Here is a 22,378-nt window from a genome sequence, read left to right as displayed (position 1 = left end):
TAAGCTGGAAAGGAAAGAGAAACGTGCTCTCCTAGACTGACGTTAGATATGCGACAACAGAAGAGACCTTCCAATAACAGCTTGTAAACGATGATCTCGGACTGTCTAGGGTGCAGCCAAAGACTGGAAATTCTTTATATAACAAATATGGTGTATTCCTCTGACCTGATGAAGCAGCCCCGTAAAATGACGTATGTCCATCTAGCTGACAGTGGTTGGAGAAACAGGACCGGAATTCCTTTATAGTTCAGTGGGATCTACCTCACAAAGCTATATTTCATGTCCTTCTAAAGGCTGTAGAGCTTCTGCTGCTCGTTCAGGCAGATTACAATACAGAGTCATAATTCAAGCTCATTTCCCAAATATTTAGCTCCTTAGATATGTAAGGTATGTCACTGTTTTCCTGACGGATATACAACCCCTGTCTTCAGACCAAAGGCTCCACTGGAATCATTCCATTACTCCATGACTGCAGATCTGCATGAGTATGGTGCTACCACAGTGATGTATTGTCCACCGTTCATCAGCTCCACCTAAACATTGTCTTTTTTTGGATTGGTGTGTGAATGCACCCAGCCTGTGTGGCCTCCATATTTCTTTCCTTTGCTGTGTACATTATGTGGCCCCTGCTCTTGTGTTCACCCTGCATGTCCCCATCATACTAAACATGTTGGAACATTCATAGCCATAGATCTGGAGCAGAGAGGACCATGGATTTTTCAAGATCTTTTTATGGGTATTTCATGTCACGTAGTGGCTTTGGCCTAAAACCTCAATGTCAAGTAGTTTTCCGATGGCTTCTATGGTTATCGATGTCTATAACCCCAACCATAGGCCCATGATGCACAGGATTTGCTGTAACTGAAGCATCTTCATTTGTACTCTAATGGTTACGAGGCAGCTACGGGTGTTGTTTTCAGTACCTCAATCACATCTTCTATTAGCAGTCCACTTTTACAACGGATCGGTGGCCAGAAATCCAGCGCATGGTCTTAGATTTCCAAAAGCAATCGATCAAGTATGTGCCCTGTAACTAGCATGATTCTGCTGCCATGGTGCTAGATCAGACCTTCCTCCAGCAATACGTCAGGGATAGAGCTGCATTGTTTAGAATACAGATGTAGCAGTGCTGACTGTGATTGAATTGCTTCTCTTTAAATAACACATTACAGTGGCGCACTTTATATTGGCAAACTCAGCTCTCCTACATATGTACGTGGGACCTTTTATACGAAAACTAGTACAGGTGGTGCCCACAGCAACCATTTAAGCTTTCATTTCTTTTCTACCACCGGTGGAAAAGTGACAGCTGGGAAACATGGTATGGGCAATACCTCTAGTTTTTGACTAAGCCAATTTCGCAAACGTGAAGCTGATTTTTTTTATATATTGCCAAGGGACACCGTAAATTGTCAATTAGGAAAGGTCCAGTCTGGATGTCAAACTAGGAGAGTTGTCTATGTAAGGTACAGATTTCAAAGTGGTGGCTTTTAAACGGGTTGTCCATGATGACTTTTTTCTTTAAAACCCTATGGGATCTGTGAAGGAAACTATACTTAACCTGCTTCCCACCACTCGGTTCTGACTCGGTCCCAGACTGTCTTTGACTGCTCTTGCGGTCCCCCACGTGTGTCACTACAGCCAATGACTGGCCTCAGCTGCTGGGTCACACGCTGCTTGAGCATGTCACCACCGAGGCCAGTCATAGGCTGCAACGACACATGGAATGTCGTCGGCGCGGCACGTTGACCGACGGAGACCAGAAGTGCAGGTTAAGTAAAGTTGCCTTCTCAGGAACCGTGGGGTGAGGATTAAAAAAACAACCCCTTTAAGACGTCTCGGCTACCGGTTAGATCCACATCTTCTTGGGATTACGTTCTTTGGACAGCTTAGCCACATGAAGATGATAAGTAGGTCAGACATACAGGTCACATTGGCTTGAGTTCTACTCCTCATTGATCCCTGTTGTGTTCTCATAACCTTCCAGATGCACCAATGGTCTTCTCCCAACCCAAGAAAGCTTCTCCTTCACAGTAAGTGTCTTCATGCTCATACGTCACTTCCCGTTCACTCATTTCATGCTGTCCATCTCTAGCTTCGATCAGTGCTTTTTTTTTTTCTTTTGCTTTACCTTTACGTCTTTATGCGCCAACCACCAATGAACCTACGACTGGTAGATCCTGCATGGTGGTGACAAGTCAAAATTTTATCGGTGTTGTGTCCTCATGATCATACATCTCCTTCACAGTTGCACAGACCTTAGTGTTGACCTGTAGTTGGAGCGTAATGACTTTGAGGCCCTCTTCTAAAAGGTTTATCTGTCTTCAACGAAAGTAAATTTTGAAAGCCTTTCTTGGAGAACATTTTCGACAAAATTTGTCCCCTGAGTTTGTTGGATACCTTTCTCTTCTAACAATGTGATTTAGGCTCCATTCACACGTCCGCAATTGTGCAGAATGGATGAGGACCCATTCATTCTCTATGGGGACGGAATGGATGCTGACACCGACGATCTTCCAGTCTGCGGAGCGCGCTGCCGATCTTCTGGTCCGCGGCTCCGGAAAAAAATAGAACATGTCCTATTCTCATCCGCAATTGCGGACAAGAATAGGCATTTCTATGGGGGTGCCGGCCGGGTGTATTGCGGATCTGCAATACTCTACGGACATGTAAATGGACCGTTAATCTGCAGCAACTATATATATATATTTTTTATTTTTTTTGGGTGGGTTGCTATGGGTTAACTCTTGTTTTTGTCAAGCGGTTGCCAGTTTTTATCTGAAGGTACTTTCACACTTGCGGCAGAGGATTCCGACAGGCAGTTCCGTCGCTGGAACTGCCTGCCGGATCCGGCAATCCGGACGCAAACGGATAGTATTTGTAGACAGATCCGGATGCGGATCCGTCTGACAAATGCATTGAAATACCGGATCCGTCTCTCGGGTGTCATCGGGAAAAACGGGTCCGGTATTTATTTATTTCACAGATTTAAAGTCTGCGCATGCGGATCCGTTTTGTCGCAACATTATTACATTTCAATGAAAATTCAGGCAAGTGTTCAGGATTTTTGGCCGGAGAGAAAACTGCAGCATGCTGCTGTATTTTCTCCGGCCAAAAAACGGAAGAGGGATTGAACTGATGCATTCTGAACGAATTTCTCTCCATTCAGAATGCATTAGGATTAGGCCTCTTTCACACAACCGTTTTTTGTTTCCTTTTTGCGGGCTGTTTTTTGCGTTCCGTATACGGAACCATTAATTTAAATGGTTCCGCCAAAAAAACGTAATGTACTCCGTATGCATTCCGTTTCCGTATTTCCGTTCCGTTGAAAGATAGAACATGTCCTATTATTGCCCGCAAATCACGTTCCGTGGCTCTATTCAAGTCAATGGGTCCGTAAAAAAAAACGGAACACATACGGAAATGCATCCGTATGTCTTCCGTATCCGTTCCATTTTTTTCTGAACCATCTATTAAAAATGTTATGCCCAGCCCAATTTTTTCTATGTAATTACTGTATACTGCATAAGCCATATGGAAAAACGGAACGGAAACAAAAAAAAAAAAAAAAGGGATCCGTGAAAAACGGACCGCAAAACACTGAAATAGCCATACAGTAGTGTGAAAGAGGCCTTAAACTGATCAGTTATTTTCCGGTATTGAGCACCTAGGATGGAACTCAATGGTTGCATCCTCAATGAAAGATTCCACTCAAGAATGATGGTTATGATAATTTTACACTCCATTTCTAGCTTTAAGCATATTATCCATTAGCTGAAGCGCCCTTTTTACTGACATTTTCACCGTATTCTTTTTGTTTAGTTTGTTTTTCCAAAAATGTTCTATTAAAATTTGTATTTTTTTTATTTCTCAGAAATACTAATGGTTCTAACAGCCCCGACAGTCTCGTGAGGCTCAAGCTTCAAGTGTCACCATATGAAAGCTTCCGCAAGTCCCTGCACTTGGGTGAGAGGACTTTGAATAACCTCGGTGTGAGCCATGGAAGCAGCACGAGTGGCAAATACACCATTTATGAGAGTCATGTTGGAGAGTGCGTCCCTTTGGAGAGGATAAGCCGCGGACCTGATGGGCGTTTTGTGGTAGAGACAGACACCCGGTCAAACAGAGGTAGCATTCGAGGCTTTCCGTACGTGACGGAGACTGATCTCTATCCAGAGTTCAATGCCAGGGACTCATCGGACCTGAGCCAGTGCTCACAGGCCAAAACATACTTGCAGGTTTGCCAACTGCCCGAGCGACCTGCAGAATCCTGGAGGGATGAAGTGAGGATGAGACCGAAGGCTACAGGCCAGACTCGTAAGGAAGCAAGAGAATCTGGCCACCGACAAGGGAGATATTTTGGTTGCAGCAGTAGCCCTTTGGAAGAAGCCAAGCCCTTTCGAATTCCAGATATTAGTCCTGTCACCTCTTCTGTGCCTCTTCCATACAGTCAGGTAGAAGAGGCACGGTGTGGAGAATCTGCTCAGATGGAAGGTGATTTGGAAAGGACTATTTCTACACTCCGAGAATCAGAGACTGACTGTTTCTCATCGTTGAGCACAGTAATTCGAGCACCTTCTTTACTGTTACAAAAACCATTAGGTCTCAGTGACCATGCAAGCCAACTGAGACACAGCATGTCCACGCAGAGTGGCATCCTCCAATACTTGAGTTTACCCTTCTTTAAAGAGATGAGCGTGGACGGGGACTGGCCTGTGGAGGATGAGGCTCAGACCGGAACCTCAGAGGCAAGCTCCTCAGAGGCTGAAAAGAAAGAATCCACCAATAATGTACATCTGGATGATAGGACATTAATGGATGTTGATGGCACGAGTGGGGTCCGTAAAGAAGACTCTCCGTGTGCTCCCCACCAGTTGCTGTCCCTTGATTACTTGAGCTGCAAACAAGAGCAATCTGTGCCTGTGAAGTCCTTTCTGAAACCACCAGAACCGAATTTAGGGCCTGCAAAAGCAACCTTACCTGGTAGCCTCATGTGGACTCAAGCACCAGAAAACGTCGAACATTTAAAGGTAGGGCAAAGAGCACACTGGGACCATGGAAATGCCCACCTGGATAATAGAGTTGGCCACCATAATCCTTCCCATTTTGACTGTTCTTTAAAAGAACAGCCACTCTCAGTGTTCACAGACTTCCATGCTCTGGAAAAACAAAGACCACCAGTAGATAGATCCCTCTTTTTGCATGGCTCTGAAAAGATCATGCGGAGCAGTCTGACCAGCCAGAGCAGTGGGAGAGGGAGTGTTTCGTTCCTTAGACCCCCCTCTCTCGCACAGTCTGTGGGGGGAAGCTACCTCAACTCACCATTAGGTGAAACCTCAAGTTGGTACAGCGGCGGGGGCTCCCAGGGCTCCAGTGCGGAGGACTACAGACACAGAAAGGACTCATTGTTGGCTACTGTAAGCAACAGGTAAACGAAAAAAGTAGATTAAAAAATGTTATAGACTTTGTAGAAAAGCCAGATTGATAAAAAAAATATATAATAACTCACTAGTCCTCTACCATTGCCATTCCGACGCTTCCAGGGCCCCACTGGTTTGTTCTCCCTGGTCTCTCTCGACAAGCAGGAATTAACTGTTCAATTACTCTCTGCAGCGGTGACCTGCAGCAGCCATCTACTACGTGTCGAGAGGGACCATAAAGTACAAAGCAGGGAGACATCTACAAGTCACAGGGTGTGGACTGATTTGCAGATTTCTGTTGTGGCTTTACCTACAGTCAGGTCCATAAATATTGGGACAACGACACAATTCTAACATTTTGGCTCTATACACCACCACAATGGATGTGAGATGAAACAAACAAGATGTGCTTTACCTGCAGGCTGTCAGCTGTAATTTGAGGGGATTTACATCCAAATCAGGTGAACGGTGCAGGAATTACAGCAGTTTGCATCTGTGCCTCCCACTTGTTAAGAAACCAAAAGTAATGGGACAGAATAATAATCATAAATCAAACTTTCACTTTTAAAAAACTTGGTTGCAAATCCTTTGCAGTTAATTACAGCCTGAGGTCTGGAACGCATAGACATCACCAGACGCTGGTCTCATCCCTGGTGACGCTCTGCCAGGCCTCTACTGCAGCTGTCTTCAGTTCCTGCTTGTTCTTGGGGCATTTTCCCTTCAGTTTTGTCTTCAGCAAGTAAAGAGCATGCTCAATCGGATTCAGGTCCGGGGATTGACTCGGCCATTGCAGAACCTTCCACTTCTTTCCCTTAAACTCTTTGGTTGCTTTTGCAGTATGCTTTGGGTCATTGTCCATCTGCACTGTGAAGCGCCGTCCAATGAGTTCTGAAGCATTTGGCTGAATATGAGCAGATAATATTGCCCGAAACACTTCAGAATCCATCCTGCTGCTTTTGTCAGCAGTCACATCATCAATAAATACAAGAGAACCAGTTCCATTGGCCGCCATACATGCCCACGCCATGACACTACCACCACCATGCTTCACTGATGAGGTGGTATGCTTAGGATCATGAGCAGTTCCTTTCCTTCTCCATACTCTTCCCTTCCCATCACTGATGGTACAATTTGATCTTGGTCTCATCTGTCCATAGGATGTTGTTCCAGAACTGTGAAGGCTTTTGTAGATGTTGTTTGGCAAACTCTAATCTGGCCTTCCTGTTTTTGAGGCTCACCAATGGTTTACATCTTGTGGTGAACCCTCTGTATTAACTCTGGTGAAGTCTTCTCTTGATTGTTGACTTTGACACACATACACCTACCTCCTGGAGAGTGTTCTAGATGTGGCCAACTGTTATGAAGGGTGTTTTCTTCACCAGGGAAGGAATTATTCGGTAATCCACCACAGTTGTTTTCCGTGGTCTTTCGGTGTTGCAGAGCTCACCGGTGTGTTCCTTCTTTTTAAGGATGTTCCAAACTGTTGTTTTGGCCGCGCCTAATGTTTTTGCTATCTCTAAGATGGGTTTGTGGTGTTTTTTCAGCCTAATGATGGCTTCACTGATAGTGACCGCTCTTTGGATCTCATCTTGAGAGTTGACAGCAACAGATTCCAAATGCAAATAGCAGACTGGAAATGACCTCTGGACCTTTTATCTGCTCATTGTAATTGGGATAATGAGGGAATAACACACAGCTGGCCATGGGACAGCCGAGAAGACAATTGTCCCATTACTTCTGGTCCCTTAACAAGTGGGAGCCACATCTGCAAACTGCTGTAATTCCTGCACCGTTCACCTGATTTGGATGTAAAACCCCTCAAATTACAGCTGACAGTCTGCAGGTAAAGCACATCTTGTCCGTTTCATTTCAAATCCATTGTGGTGGTGTATAGAGCCCAAAAATGTTACAATTGTGTCAATGTCCCAATATTTATGGACCTGACTGCATGCAGATACCTAAAGCCGATCATGTAAAATAATCAGAAAAATTACTGAATTCCTGCAGCTCCAGTACTGAGGTGGCCCCTGGACTGACATGTTACCTGCCTGCACAGGGGACATCACAACATGTCATCCATGGGGGGCAGTACGCAGAGATTTACAGGGGACCAGCAGACCACTGGGAAGGTGTATATTTTACATGATTATCTACTCCTGCACAATATGGTTGCAAATTTTGCTTCCCCCATTGAAGCTCATGATAAAAATCTGCACGGCAGGTCAGTTTCCATGAGGGAATGTTCCACAACATGTCTATGACTTTCGCTGAAATTTCATTCATTTCCATTTCCCTGCTACTCTGTTTTGGCATAGATTTTCCAAGCACAAAATCCCCTTGCAAACTCGCCCGAAATTACTCCCTACATACAAGAATATAACTACTATAATACTGCCTCCTATGTACAAGAATATACCTACTATAATACTGCTCCTATGTACAAGAATATAACTACTATAATACTGCTCCTATGTACAAGAATATAACTACTATAATACTGCCTCCTATGTACAAGAATATAACTACTATAATACTGCTCCTATGTATAAGAATATAACTACTATAATACTGCTCCTATGTACAAGAATATAACTACTATAATACTGCTCCTATGTACAAGAATATAACTACTATAATACTGCTCCTATGTATAAGAATATAACTACTATAATACTGCTCCTATGTATAAGAATATAACTACTATAATACTGCTCCTATGTACAAGAATATAACTACTATAATACTGCCCCTATGTACAAGAATATAACTACTATAATACTGCCCCTATGTACAAGAATATAACTACTATAATACTGCTCCTATGTATAAGAATATAACTACTATAATACTGCCTCCTATGTACAAGAATATAACTACTATAATACTGCCTCCTATGTACAAGAATATAACTACTATAATACTGCCCCTATGTACAAGAATATAACTACTATAATACTGCTCCTATGTACAAGAATATAACTACTATAATACTGCTCCTATGTACAAGAATATAACTACTATAATACTGCTCCTATGTACAGGAATATAACTACTATAATACTGCCTCCTATGTACAAGAATATAACTACTATAATACTGCTCCTATGTACAAGAATATAACTACTATAATACTGCTCCTATGTACAAGAATATAACTACTATAATACTGCTTCTATGTACAAGAATATAACTACTATAATACTGCTTCTATGTACAAGAATATAACTACTATAATACTGCTCCTATATACAAGAATATAACTACTATAATACTGCCCCTATGTACAAGAATATAACTACTATAATACTGCTCCTATGTACAAGAATATAACTACTATAATACTGCTCCTATGTACAAGAATGTAACTACTATAATACTGCTCCTATGTACAGGAATATAACTACTATAATACTGCTCCTATGTACAGGAATATAACTACTATAATACTGCTCCTATGTACAAGAATATAACTACTATAATACTGCCCCTATGTACAAGAATATAACTACTATAATACTGCCCCTATGTACAAGAATATAACCAGTATATGCACATCTCTAAAATAATTTGGTATGTGTGATATTTACATAATGTAAAATACAAAAATTTAAAATCCTTTCAAAATGTTTCGCATAATGATGTAGGTGCACTCGTGCTCTGTACAGGAGGAATACATCTGTGGATGAGAACTACGAATGGGACTCTGAGTTCACCCTGGAAGTTGATCTTCTGGATGCTCTCCAGGTTTATCGTAGCGGTAACAGTGGCCAAACCATTGCCACCATCTCTGCAGGGGAGGTTGAAAGACAAAGTGAGTTGCTTTATTTCCTTTACTAGCAGAAGGACCGGCTTCGCTCGGGTATATTTCATCTATTTCATTGAATGTTTCTGTGTGTCGTTAAAGGATATCGACAGTATCCCCCATAACAGTGACCTCTACAGCACCCCACCCCTTTAACCGTGAACTCCACACTACCCCGCCACTTTAAAATGGGATCTTCACAACAGCCCATCCCCTTAACTTTGACCTCCACAGTGCCCTGCCCTTTAATAATAGGGCTACACAACAACATGTGTCGCGCAACATTTTGTACCAACAATTTTAATAATGATAGGCTATGGTGTCGCACTGCGACATGTGACATGCTGAGACACAACATTTTTCGGCAACTGACGTGTCGCAGTCGCAGCATGTCGCAGTGCGACACCATAGCCTATGATTATAAAAATTGTCGCGTGACACATGTAGCAGTGTAGTTGTTCCCTCTTTGTCATGCAACTTATTGTCGTCCTGTAGCCCCAGCCTAAAGCTGACCTACAGCAGTGAAGAAAAATGGATGGGTTGTTATGGAAACCTGGAGTAAAGCTGATAAAAGTCATGTGACCATGTGTATGGCAGTTGGGATATGAAGAGAGAGACTCGCAGGCTTATATTGGCTAATGCAGGTCATTTTTTGGGAATATCTCAGGACCGGTACCTGCTAGAGAGCTGAGACCCCTGCAAGATTTATTTCCAGGTATTAAGGAATGTGTATACCAAGTTTCGTGGAAAAAGATGGTTGCATTTTTGAGTGATCGCGGAACATACATACATATATACGTTCTACTTTATATATATATATATATATATATATATATAGATTTTTCCAGAGAAATCGTTTTCTACTCCAGTCACATCCAATGCTGCCTTCACATTGCCCTTGTAGTTTACCTATAGTATATGCTTTCAGGCACAGGACTAGAGGAAAGCTATGGAACTCTGATCCGCACCCTTCACTGTGTAATGAACATAGCTTTGGATGTGAATGGAGATTATTACAGCATGGCCTGGGAAATGCCTTTGTTCTGACAAAACCAATAGATTTTTCCAGTCACTTACTTGCAGTCTACCGAGTTACCAGTCTATGTGATGGTATTAACAGTGGAGTCAAAGTGAACTGGCATGAATCCTGGCCAGCCGGGAGTCCTGGGAGATATGTAGACCATTGGTCAGCTACAGAGATCACAGCCCCCTCCTCTGTGCTGTACTCAGGACAACAAGAACATTGGGTTCTCCCAAGGGAATCATAAAGGGCCACACGCCAAGGATTCCCAGAAGCTGAGTGTGGGGACTGCCAGGAAATCCTGATTTGGGCCTGGCGATTTCCCACAAATGAGATGGTGGCATCTGAGGGCTCAGTGTAAAGATCAGACACCAATGTGAGGCCACCAGGAGACATTAGGTACACATGAGGTCAACTAGCTTCAAGCCAACAATGCCTAACGGGGAATCCAACACAATTAAAGAAATAGGCCAACATCCCAAAAATTAGTAGTCATGGCTTCCTAACCAATTAATAGACTGTATGCTTGTGCGATCCAGTTCAGTCTACAAGATGGCCGCCTAGACTGCCTAAACAGTGGCTCCATCTTAATGCTGAAAGGTGCCCGTGTGCCTTCAAAAGTTGTTGGCCAAAAGCTAGTTTATGTGTTTTCACAGAGGAGAAAGGGGCTGCTGAACCTGTTCTTCCCCGACATCATATGTCAGGAGCTCCTGATGGACATTAGCATGTCAGCTGGCCCTGCTGAAAATGGTGGGTTTGTCCTAATAGTTTAATGTATATGGAGGCCTTAAAGGGGTTGTCCTACGACAAGAACAGCTGATAAGTATCTTATCAATGGAGTTCCAACCGCTGGGACACCTGAGATCACTTAAAAAGGGTCCCGGAGAAAACAGAGGTCCATTCATTCACAGCCAAAGAGGCCAATATCTCTGGCAATGCCAAAGAAAATGACTTCGGAACTCTTGTTTCTCCCGACTTTCCAGGTAGATGATACGAAGAGTCAGGAAGCCCCCATACACATACAATTGTCAGCTGGTCAGCTTAACAATATATAGTGTTTAGCCTCATTCTGCAGGATATGCCTAGCAGCTCTTTGTCTTCTGCCTGAGTGACCACTATCTGAATACAGTCGTAGCTCCCACCTCGGTAAAGGTGGCTGTTCATAGAACACCCCACTATCTACATCATTATAAACATAGAGGCTCAGCCCGGTCTAAAGATTTGGCTAGGGCGAGAGCTCTTCTACATGACTTCTCTTAATTGTAGACCAATAAGACATACATTGCCTTTTCTGAGGATCCCCCAGGAGATAGGCTAGCTCTTTCATGGAAAAAAAACCATGGATGCTTTCTTACAAGGCCTGGTGCACAAAACGGAACAAGACAACATCTTAATAAGGATTTACAAGAAAGACATCATTCTGTGTGTAATTATGATAATCACACCTTGGGGATAAGGAGCCTCCCTTGTGAAAGAGTAGATGGCTTAGAAATTTTCCACTCAGTGAGAATTGTCCATTGAATTACCCCTTGATCATGGAAAGTGAAGGTAGAAGCTGAAATGTGCAAGTAGAGGCTTGACTAGAACGCAACCAGATATTACATGCTATACATATTCCACAAGTGCGTTAGTCTATGCCCCAGTGCAACCCTCTAAAGGTTATATCATTGGTTTATGTTCCCAACCAATATTCCCCCCACACACACACAAAAATTGATCTCCATGAACGGTGGAAATAACTTGACTGAGCATCTTTCAACAAAAAAAATTGAGGGACCTCAAGAGGAATCAAACTCATTGTTTTGTCTTTTCTTCTGCAGACTTAAAGCTTTCTTCAGAGGCGGCTCCATACCCGGCTGGTTCGGGACCGGTGGATGCGCTGGACAGCCGTTACCCTCAGGCACTTTCCAGCCCAGAAGAGCGTTGCGCAGCATTGAAGGAAGAGTTTTTAGAATATCAGAGACGTAGACAGGCAGCACAGAAAATACACACAAGAAACAAAGACTACGACGAGTGTTTTGAACAAGCGACACTGTTATGACCCCCGTTGTTGTTCCCTAGACTGGAACATTCATGCGCAACAAGACCAGAAGGGACACTGTTACTGAGGTCATTATCAGGGGTATTTCATCTCTAGTCTGAGTTTACCAATACCGGCCAAATAAACAGCAGGGTTATTGTCAGTGAGTATAACCAGAAGTGCAGTGATCTGGGATTGATCACCTTGGCATTATGTATGACCCCATTGCGGTTCCACAAAGTGAAAATGAATGGCTACAGATCTGTAAAATCGTATGATATTCCTCAAATCTAGCCAAACTAAACTAGATATTATTCCATTAAGACCACTGCCTGTGGCGTCACAGGGCCTGAACTTGTCCCGTACATGGTTCACATGGTGACAGCCCACATCCATATACAAGATAAGGATCAATTCTTACAAAACATTACTAGATGCATAGTTGTGTCAGAAGAAAGTGCTTGCCTCTAAAGAGTTATCTTGGATAAGAGTAGCCAGTTGCCCTCAGAACGGCCTCTGGATGCCTCTCAGGGGCCCAGTTTCTAGTTTCATTTTTTGCTGTCATTTACTGCATTCTCAGACATAGTTGAGGTGTGTTTGTTTTACGAACATCTCCGTACATGCATATTGAAAGAAATATTAGCACTGACCTTGGTGCAAGCATCTTTGTTGGATTGGGGAGGGTTCCCCGGGGAGCCGAAGGCAGCTGAAAGCTTTCATCGCTTTCCTTCTCAGCTCCCTGCCTCACAGCTTAACATCTTCACTGCCTGAAGCCACAGTGCATACACTATGTGTACACTCCTTAGGGGCTATGTTGGACCTATTTTTGAAATATGGAAGGGTGGACCACAGCAACCGATAGTAGTATCAGTAGGGAAAGAGCAGCAATGTGATTGGCTGTTGTGGTCACTTTGCCCAAGGAGAGAAGGACACTTGATAGCTAGATGCCCAGGATGATGACACGGATGATCATTATTGGTCATATTGGCCAAGGTTTCAGAGTCTGTGGACAGATTTTTCGACCAGCTGGTGTTAAATGTTTAGTAGACACTTGAAGGGGTTTTATGGGTGCCCTATTAAGGCCTGTGGCGGAACATTGAGGGAACATCCTTCATTAGTACCCCTCACTATATGTCAGAGCTGAAGACTGCCAGCGCCCTTAGATCTGGTACTGGTAAAAATTATTCAAAAATCAGTTTTATACTCCAACTCTATTAGTCATTGACGTGACATGATGGAAGGAGTGTTGTGCTCACAGTATACTTCAGAATCAAAGCTCTGAGTCAATCATAAAACCTATCTCAAATGTTTCACAATGAGGAGGCATGAGGCACCATGTGCCGCATAGATCTGTCATGATTATTTTCTCCTCTATGTAAAAGTTGGATTCCGTGGAAGCTGTAGCCATTAGGTCTGGTTGCTTCAGATGCCGTCTAGACCTAGAGTCGAGATTAAGAGCAGGTGGCTGTGGTTATTATGTACATCATCATCATTAAGCGTCATCTACAGATGATGTTATCAGATACACATTGATGTTTTTCGTTAACCAATTCTGGGACATGTGGCAAAAAGATCTGCTTATGAAGGCATTAAACTAAAAATTGAGCAAATTTTTTGTTGACTTCATTTTAGGATAAATTATGTAAAATCTGCTACTGTAAGTAACTTCCACCTACCATTTTGCATTGAGCACAGCTTTAGGGTGCCTTCACATCTGGCGGATTTGGATGCAGAAAATTTCAGCGACTGAAAATCAGTTCCTTTAATTTGAATTAAACTTGCAGAAATTCATGCGCTTTTCTGAAACCAAATCTGCCGCTTGTGAGGGCACCATTCCGTGGATGGGGTGGAAGGTGACCGGGGATAGAAACCTGGGAATCCTTCTGTTGCCGTATGGTTCGTGCTGCCACCACTGTACGGCTGCTCCTTCCTGTATGTTTTCATCTTTTATTCTTTCTCTCCCATTTGATTTGTGGTTAGTGTTGTAATGTTTAGTATTATGTTCTGTTATTGTCTTTGTGCTTTACTTTTGCTCCTGAACGTTCATCCATCTTTTTATAAGCCTCGTTTCTCAGGGCATCTTCGCATTCTCTTTTCTGTTGACCGCTGCCTTCCTGGGTAGCTTTTATCTGGCACTAGTTTTATAGACCCTCTCATCAGTAAAGGGGTTGTCCAGGAATTTTATATTGATGGCCCATCCTCTCGATAGGACCTGTTTGAGCAGACCACCCTGTTATCTAGATCTCCTTTGACAGACTACGGTGCCATCTTCTACTATGCGTCTTCTTACAGAGGACTAATTTTGGGTGGTGATCTCAAAATGGTTGTTATGTAATTCATTCCAGTATTTTCATTCCCAGCTTCCCTATTCCACCCACCGAAATCTTAATCTACTTCCAATAAGGGTGGCCATGTACATTCGACTAAGGTCGGCTGGATCTGCTGGCAGTCATTCTGTCGGGGGAAAAAAAGGGGATTGCTCATGTTTAATTCCAACATACCACGACTAGAGATGCCACCAGGAACCCCGGCAGTTAGAGAAGGTGAATGGCCAGATTTAGGTTTACGTGTAACCCCAAATTAAGGCTAGTTTCACACTAGTGTTAGACATCTCCGGCAGGCTGTCTGGATCTGGCACTGCCCGACCCTCGCTCTATTCACTATATTGGGGACCAGCAGAGATCCGGTTGCAAGTCAGCAAACATGCCGAGAATCGGCGCAGTGGTTTTCATCTGGCCGATTCTCAGCATATTTGCGGATCTCCACCGGTCCCAATTATAGTGAATGAGGCCAGATGGTGATGAGGTAGCTTCTGGCAATGCCGGAATGCAGAGAGGTCTGCTGGATCTCAAAACGCTAGTGTGAAACTATCTTAAGTCCTTCTTTCTTCACATATGCTGTCCTTCGCAGCGCTTCCTCCTCACTCCTTCACAACAGCTCTTCTCTTTTCATCTTCTCTGACATAGTCCTCTCATGATACTTCTCTCCCAGGCATCCTACTGCCAGGCTCCTATCAGTTCATGACTATGTACTGTCCTAGTGGACAATCATCTAGCCCTTCTAGGAGTTTGTTCTCTGGTCATCTTCAGCCCTACTTATGGTCCTTTCACAGTTCTTCTGATGACTGTTCTCTCCTCGAGAAATTCCCCATAGGGACGTTTCTTCAAGGTCTTTTACTGACTCTCTGAACATCTTCTTTACCAGTCTTTTTGGTTCTTTGCGTTGCATTCAGGTTAAGGTCCTCGTATTACTCAGCATTAATAAAGTAAAATGATAGGGGGTAAAGTGCTGGGACTTCACTGGCAGCAATGCCATGTTTCTGCCCTATCCGGTTTTTCGTTCTACAGTTTTTGTACCTCAGTGTTTGTGCTGTACCATTGCCTCCTCTCTTTCTCATACATACTGTATGTGTGTTACAGCATTCGAAACGTATTACCGTATTTTAAACTTTAACATGGCAAGATTTCTATAGACAAAGAGCTATTCCAGTCTGAGGTGACAGTCCCCCTACTTGTTCAGATTCTTACTCCGATGTCCATAGGGGGCAGTATTATACCAGATAGTGCTAGTTGAGTAAACACATCACGCTGGTTTGGTCAGGACATCAACTTAAGGCCCCTTTACATGATTTAGCAGACGATTGTCGGGAGGGAAGGCTTCCTTCCCGGCAATCGTCTGCTCTTCACCAGGGGAGACCGCTTCTATTACATGCAACGATCTCCTCCACTGTATGAGGAGGAGCCATCGCTAATGACATTGCTCGTCGCCATACTGAATCGTTGCTTGCCGGCAGCAGATCATGATTAGATGGCACAATCTGCTGCCAGAATTTCACCCGTTCATCGGCGGCACCTTTACACTGACACATAAACCTACAAACGCGATTATCTGTCCGATTCTCAGCCTGTGTAAAGGGCTTATCAGTATGGATTTGAAATCTGCGTCGAGAAGTAACATGTCCATTCTTGATGCCTAAACCAGGCAGTAACTAAAGTCTGTAATTAACCTTGACTGAATGGGCCTAATCCATGTGCAGACCCACCGCAGTGTGACCTACAGAAGAAATCATGTGAGGGCAAGCCTTTGATTTCTCCTGCGGGTTCCCTGATGGATTTTTCCAAACGGCCTAAGAGTGGTGTGAACATACCTTTATACAAAGTGCAGCACAAGGAACAGACGCCCAAAATAATTGGGCCATACTGATGCATGACGGGAGGGACCTCATCGATGACTGGAATTGTCCTTTACCTAGTAGAATGACACACCATCCATACGTACGAGACTTTACCATGAGACTGGTCATTTCCATCTATTCCTTGTACTGTTCACATTCCTTGTAAAAACTCAAAAAATCCCTTCACAGATTTGCTCTTCTATATCTCGACTTGTACAGTAAACGGGGAGTAACCCAAAGACCCTTACACGAGGAAGCCAACACTTTGTACTCTCCGACTTCCTCCAATATTATTATCAAATTTTTTTTTTTACAAAAAATACAAAAATTTACATTTTCTGTATAAAGGGAAATGTTAAGAAAAAGGTTTTGTTTTTTTGTATTTTTTTTAAACCGAAGTTGAAATCTATCTGGTACCAATGAGAATTTTTCTGGTATTGTAAAAATAATTGTATGTATAGAGAAATACAAGATATTTTTATAGGACAAATTTTTTTGCTATTTTGGAAGTTTCCTGTGGTTATGAAATAAAAAATCATTAAATAAATACATTTAAGAAAGAATTTTCTGATGTCTTTTTTTATGGCTGTATGGGCAGCACAAGGGTTGTCTTGGGCGTCCTCCACACCTAGAAGTGGCAGTCTTGAAGTCTGTTTTACTGGAGCCAACACGAAAGAAAAGCCATGCGTAAAGTACGCTGACCCAAAAAGTGCACCGAAAGTGAAGAAATGGAAAAAACCACTAATGACCAAGATATTTTAGATATTTCGTTAAGCTGGCCATACATATTAGATATACAGTGGCTGGACCTTCTGGTACATGTGGAGGCCTCCCGACTATCCCCCGATGGCAGATGGCAGGGTATATAAGGATCGGACTGTCAAACTTCAACATCTCTGGTCTCTGACAGCAGCATTTTGTCCTCTCTCTTTTCAGAACACATGCACACTCGGCCAGGCTGAGCATGCATGTACATGGGGGGGTTAGGAGAGTCAGATAGAGGAGTATTCGGCTGACATAAACACTTTGCCCTAGTCAAGTCCAGCTAGGTCCGTTCCTTTCCCTACGTTAGGGCGTTGTGACCTCTTCATCAGAGGTGGTTCAGATCTAGAACCAAAGCAGAATTAGACACTGGCTACTGATTATCCTAACCGTTATATAATGAGCTGTAATACAGGAATGTCAGCCAGGATAGACAAACACCACCTGGCCTAGAAATCTGCTGTGCCTTATGGCGGATATATCCGAATTCAAACCGAACCCCCCCAAATCCGGACCAGTAAGAACCACTGTACTGTAATTACATTGCAGTGAGTGCTAGCGGCCATCTTTGGTCAGCTTGCTCAATTGAGTAATATATAAAATTAGCCACAGAGCAAGAAAACAGCGCCACCCAGTGGTGAGGATAAGGATGCATGTATGAGGACCAGATATAGTGATCTAGGTCTCTACCCACCGCACAGACTATCACGTCTGCTAACTATCCCTTTGGTGAAATCAGTCTAAAAATTGGGGAAAGCTTAAAGGTGTTAAAAACTGCGCTAGCTGTCAATGAACGGAGACATTTCTGTTTACACCCAGAGTCTGTTAAGTCTCGCAGCAAAGGATAAGTAATAATTGTATTCAGTCTAGTAAATGCTCCTTTACATAGCAACGAATTATCAGAACGATATAATGAGCTCCCAGAGAATTGTCTACATTGGATACAACTGTAACAAACCATCAGCAGTAAGAAGTAAGTATGAGTTATTCACCTCTGGATAGAAATAATGACACCGACAGCAAGCAGTGATCTTGAAACACAGTGCATAAGAAATGACATACTATATTCTTTGGTGTCCTCACCCAGGGTCCCCAATATCAGTCCGGCCTAGACACACAGAAACATCAGATACAGATGGATCATTAACCGTGACATTTTGGCAATGACCTAAGAAATGACAATTCCTCGGCTCCTGCAGTCACTCCTTCAGAGGCAATCTATAGGAAGCGTCTGCTGGAGTCTGAGTGGGATCAGCAGTGAGAGGGAGGGGGGCTTCAGCTGACGTTCAATCCCCTCCACTCCCTCCTCTCAGACTTTTCTCATCTTCTGGTTTTGCCTCATCACAAAAACTTGCATTTCCTCTTTTCCCATATTTGGCCATTTTCAGGTTTTTGGCGTCACACGACTTCAGAAGCCATTAGGTCAGAAGAAAGGAGCTGGAATGCGCCGGGAATGATACAGGAGGAGGCAAGGGAGAGGGGCAGGTGCCGACCACAGGGAATTTACTATATACTCTTTATATACTACATGACGTGAATACACAGCCGTCAGACACTCCGATTTCCTGACCCTATTACATGATGGAAATACTGACATACGTTTCACAGTCAGGAGGACATCTCACTGAGAGTCTGACACTAGAGATAACAACCACATTATAAACTATACCATATTGAGAAAAATCTAATTTAACACCCTGATACAATAAGGAGCAGAGTGGGAGCTGGAAGAATAAATCTATAAATGTGCTCAACTATAACTACTATAATACTGCTCCTATGTACAAGAATATAACTACTATAATACTGCTCCTATGTACAAGAATATAACTACTATAATACTGCCTCCTATGTACAAGAATATAACTACTATAATACTGCCTCCTATGTACAAGAATATAACTACTATAATACTGCCTCCTATGTACAAGAATATAACTACTATAATACTGCTCCTATGTACAAGAATATAACTACTATAATACTGCCTCCTATGTACAAGAATATAACTACTATAATACTGCTCCTATGTACAAGAATATAACTACTATAATACTGCCTCCTATGTACAAGAATATAACTACTATAATACTGCCTCCTATGTACAGGAATATAACTACTATAATACTGCTCCTATGTACAAGAATACAACTACTATAATACTGCTCCTATGTACAGGAATATAACTACTATAATACTGCCTCCTATGTACAAGAATATAACTACTATAATACTGCCTCCTATGTACAAGAATATACCTACTATAATACTGCTCCTATGTACAGGAATATAACTACTATAATACTGCCTCCTATGTACAAGAATATAACTACTATAATACTGTTCCTATGTACAAGAATATAACTACTATAATACTGCTCCTATGTACAAGAATATAACTACTATAATACTGCTCCTATGTACAAGAATATAACTACTATAATACTGCTCCTATGTACAAGAATACAACTACTATAATACTGCTCCTATGTACAGGAATATAACTACTATAATACTGCCTCCTATGTACAAGAATATAACTACTATAATACTGTTCCTATGTACAGGAATATAACTACTATAATACTGCTCCTATGTACAAGAATATAACTACTATAATACTGCTCCTATGTACAAGAATATAACTACTATAATACTGTTCCTATGTACAGGAATATAACTACTATAATACTGCTCCTATGTACAGGAATATAACTACTATAATACTGCTCCTATGTACAAGAATATAACTACTATAATACTGCCCCCTATGTACAAGACTATAACTACTATAATACTGCCTCCTATGTACAAGAATATAACTACTATAATACTGCCCCCTATGTACAAGACTATAACTACTATAATACTGCTCCTATGTACAAGAATATAACTACTATAATACTGCCCCCTATGTACAAGACTATAACTACTATAATACTGCCTCCTATGTACAAGAATATAACTACTATAATACTGCTCCTATGTACAAGAATATAACTACTATGGGGGGCGGAGTTTGGCCGCTGAGCTGCATGGCTGCCGGTGACTGAGCTCCTCATCCTAGCCGGCACAAACCCCCTTTTATAGCACCTTTTAGAAGCTTGAAATGGGCAAAGTGGAGAGAGATCGCCCCAGGGAACCTGCTGACCCACCTGTGAGCCGCTCCAAACAGCCTGACATGGAGAAATTCCTGAGGAAAGCTGCCAAGGGCACCGCTGCTGGGACACCTAAGATGGCGCCGGCTCCTTCTATTCATTCCGATCCGGATGAATTTTCGGAAGCGGGAAGTATTTCGGATGCTTCCGAATATAAAAATCGCAAGCGGGGAACGAATCTTTCAAAAGCGATCCTTCGCGAAATTTTGGACTCTGCGCTAGCTCCCCTGAAGCAGGACTTGACTGAAATAAAGACCGATCTCCGATCCATCGGCCAGAGAGTCGCTGCACTGGAAAACTCGCAAGACGCGATTATTCGCTTCGGTGAGGAAACATGCTCCACCCTCGGATCGCATAAAGATCTTCTTAACGATGCCCTCCTGCGAATTGAAGATCAGGAAAATCGCAGCCGTAGACGTAATATTCGCATCCGCGGCCTCCCTGAAATATTCGCATCGGAAGTTCTTGAAAAAATCGCGAAAGAAATATTCGCGAATCTTTTAACTCCAGAAAGAGCAGCAAATATTGTCATTGAACGCATACATCGCGCTCTTCGCCCCAAGCCAAAGGCTTCAGACCCTCCGAGAGATGTTGTCTGCGGTATCCTCAGTTTTGTGGACACTGCGGCTCTATTGAAGGCCAGTAGAGAGGCGGACCGCCTGGAATATGAAGGCTCGCAGCTGCAGTTCTTTCAGGACTTGGCACCTTCCACGTTGGCAAAGAGACGTATTTTGCGTCCGCTTCTTGAAGTTCTTAAATCTTCCGGGACCCAGTTCCGCTGGCTGTACCCCTTTGGCTTGGCCGTCGTCAAAAACGGACGGCAGATCACCATACGCACGCCTCAGGACCTATCCGGGGCCTGGGTCCCACTGGGTATTACTCCAATTGAAATTCCGTCCTGGATGCCGGCAGACCAGGGAGATCCTATACCCTCGCCTCCGACTGCAGACACCTGGTCCCTTGTGCCTGCCGGGAAGAAATCCCGACCCAGTCAGAGTTCCCAGGCCTCCGCTGCTGCGGGTCGCTCTCCTCATCGCTGATTCTTCTCTGCTACGTTGGCTACCATTTTCGCCGTTCACAGTTCAGGTGTTCTCCTGAAGTGGACCTCCGGAAGTTACGGTTTTCTCCTGTTATATTGTTCAGGACATGCATAGGAGCCGTCTAGCCTTTTGACATGGCCTTTCTAGGTGTATCCAGGCCTTTGTTCACCTCCCTGAGGACTTCACCCTCCTGAATGTTATCTACCTCCTCCCTCCCACCCCCTCTGCACAGGGGGTTTGTTTGCCGTTGTTTCCCTCATTGACTTCCTTGTTACCTGATGGCCTTTTCATGGCCTCTCCCAGCTCTACGAGACCCCCCGCCTGATGGATCCCGGCACCAGGCCGTGATGAGAAAGGATCCTCTGATTCCCAGGCGCTCCGTGGAGCTCTTAGTTCTGCATTCTGTGATTATGATTTACTGTTTGCATTATTGTCTCCCTTCTTTTGCCCTCATGTGTTTCCCCTTCTGTGTCCTCTTATCCCATCCTAATGTTCTTACTTGGTTCGCTCAGATTATGATTGCTTTGTGCTTTCCTGCTGACTTAACATGGCTTCTCTTATAGTTTCTTCCCTTAATGTCCGGGGCCTGAACGAGCCGTGCAAAAGATCCCAGGTGATTTCCTTACTACTAAAAGACAAAGTCTCAATAGCCTTTTTTCAAGAAACACATTTCCGGGCAGGTAAGATTCCCAATCTTCCTTCCAAAAAGTTCACTCAGTGGTTCCACAGCGCACAGGCCTCCGCTAGCCGGGGTGTCAGTATTGCCATTCACAAGCAGGTACCCTTTGCGGTTACAGCCTCCTCCTCGGATCCTGATGGCCGGTACTTATTTGTGAAGGGCTCTATAGCGGGCACACCGGTTACACTGGCCAATATTTACGCGCCAAATAGGGGACAGGTTGCATGGCTGGTTCAGACCCTCGCTGCGCTGGCTGCATTCAAACAGGGTATGGTAATTCTGGGGGGAGATTTTAATGTGAC

The 22,378-nt window shown here is 43.3% G+C and overlaps 1 protein-coding gene across 1 annotated transcript in view; it reads left to right on the top strand.

Annotated features, from left to right (window-relative positions):
- The window catches only part of LOC122922408 (protein turtle homolog A-like), a gene marked incomplete at its 5' end in the record, with an annotated part of 32,611 nt that extends 15,666 nt beyond the window's left edge, over positions 1 to 16,945 (top strand). Inside the window, 4 exon segments of the mRNA XM_044273005.1 lie at positions 1,988 to 2,033; positions 3,875 to 5,428; positions 9,086 to 9,231; positions 12,064 to 16,945. Coding sequence (XP_044128940.1) covers positions 1,988 to 2,033; positions 3,875 to 5,428; positions 9,086 to 9,231; positions 12,064 to 12,284 — 1,967 coding nt within the window.
- Positions 16,946 to 22,378: the final 5,433 nt, after the last annotated feature.

Source organism: Bufo gargarizans, unplaced genomic scaffold, assembly GCF_014858855.1.
Source record: "Bufo gargarizans isolate SCDJY-AF-19 unplaced genomic scaffold, ASM1485885v1 fragScaff_scaffold_322_pilon, whole genome shotgun sequence".
NCBI lineage: Eukaryota > Metazoa > Chordata > Amphibia > Anura > Bufonidae > Bufo > Bufo gargarizans.
This window is presented reverse-complemented; position numbering and strand designations above follow the sequence as displayed.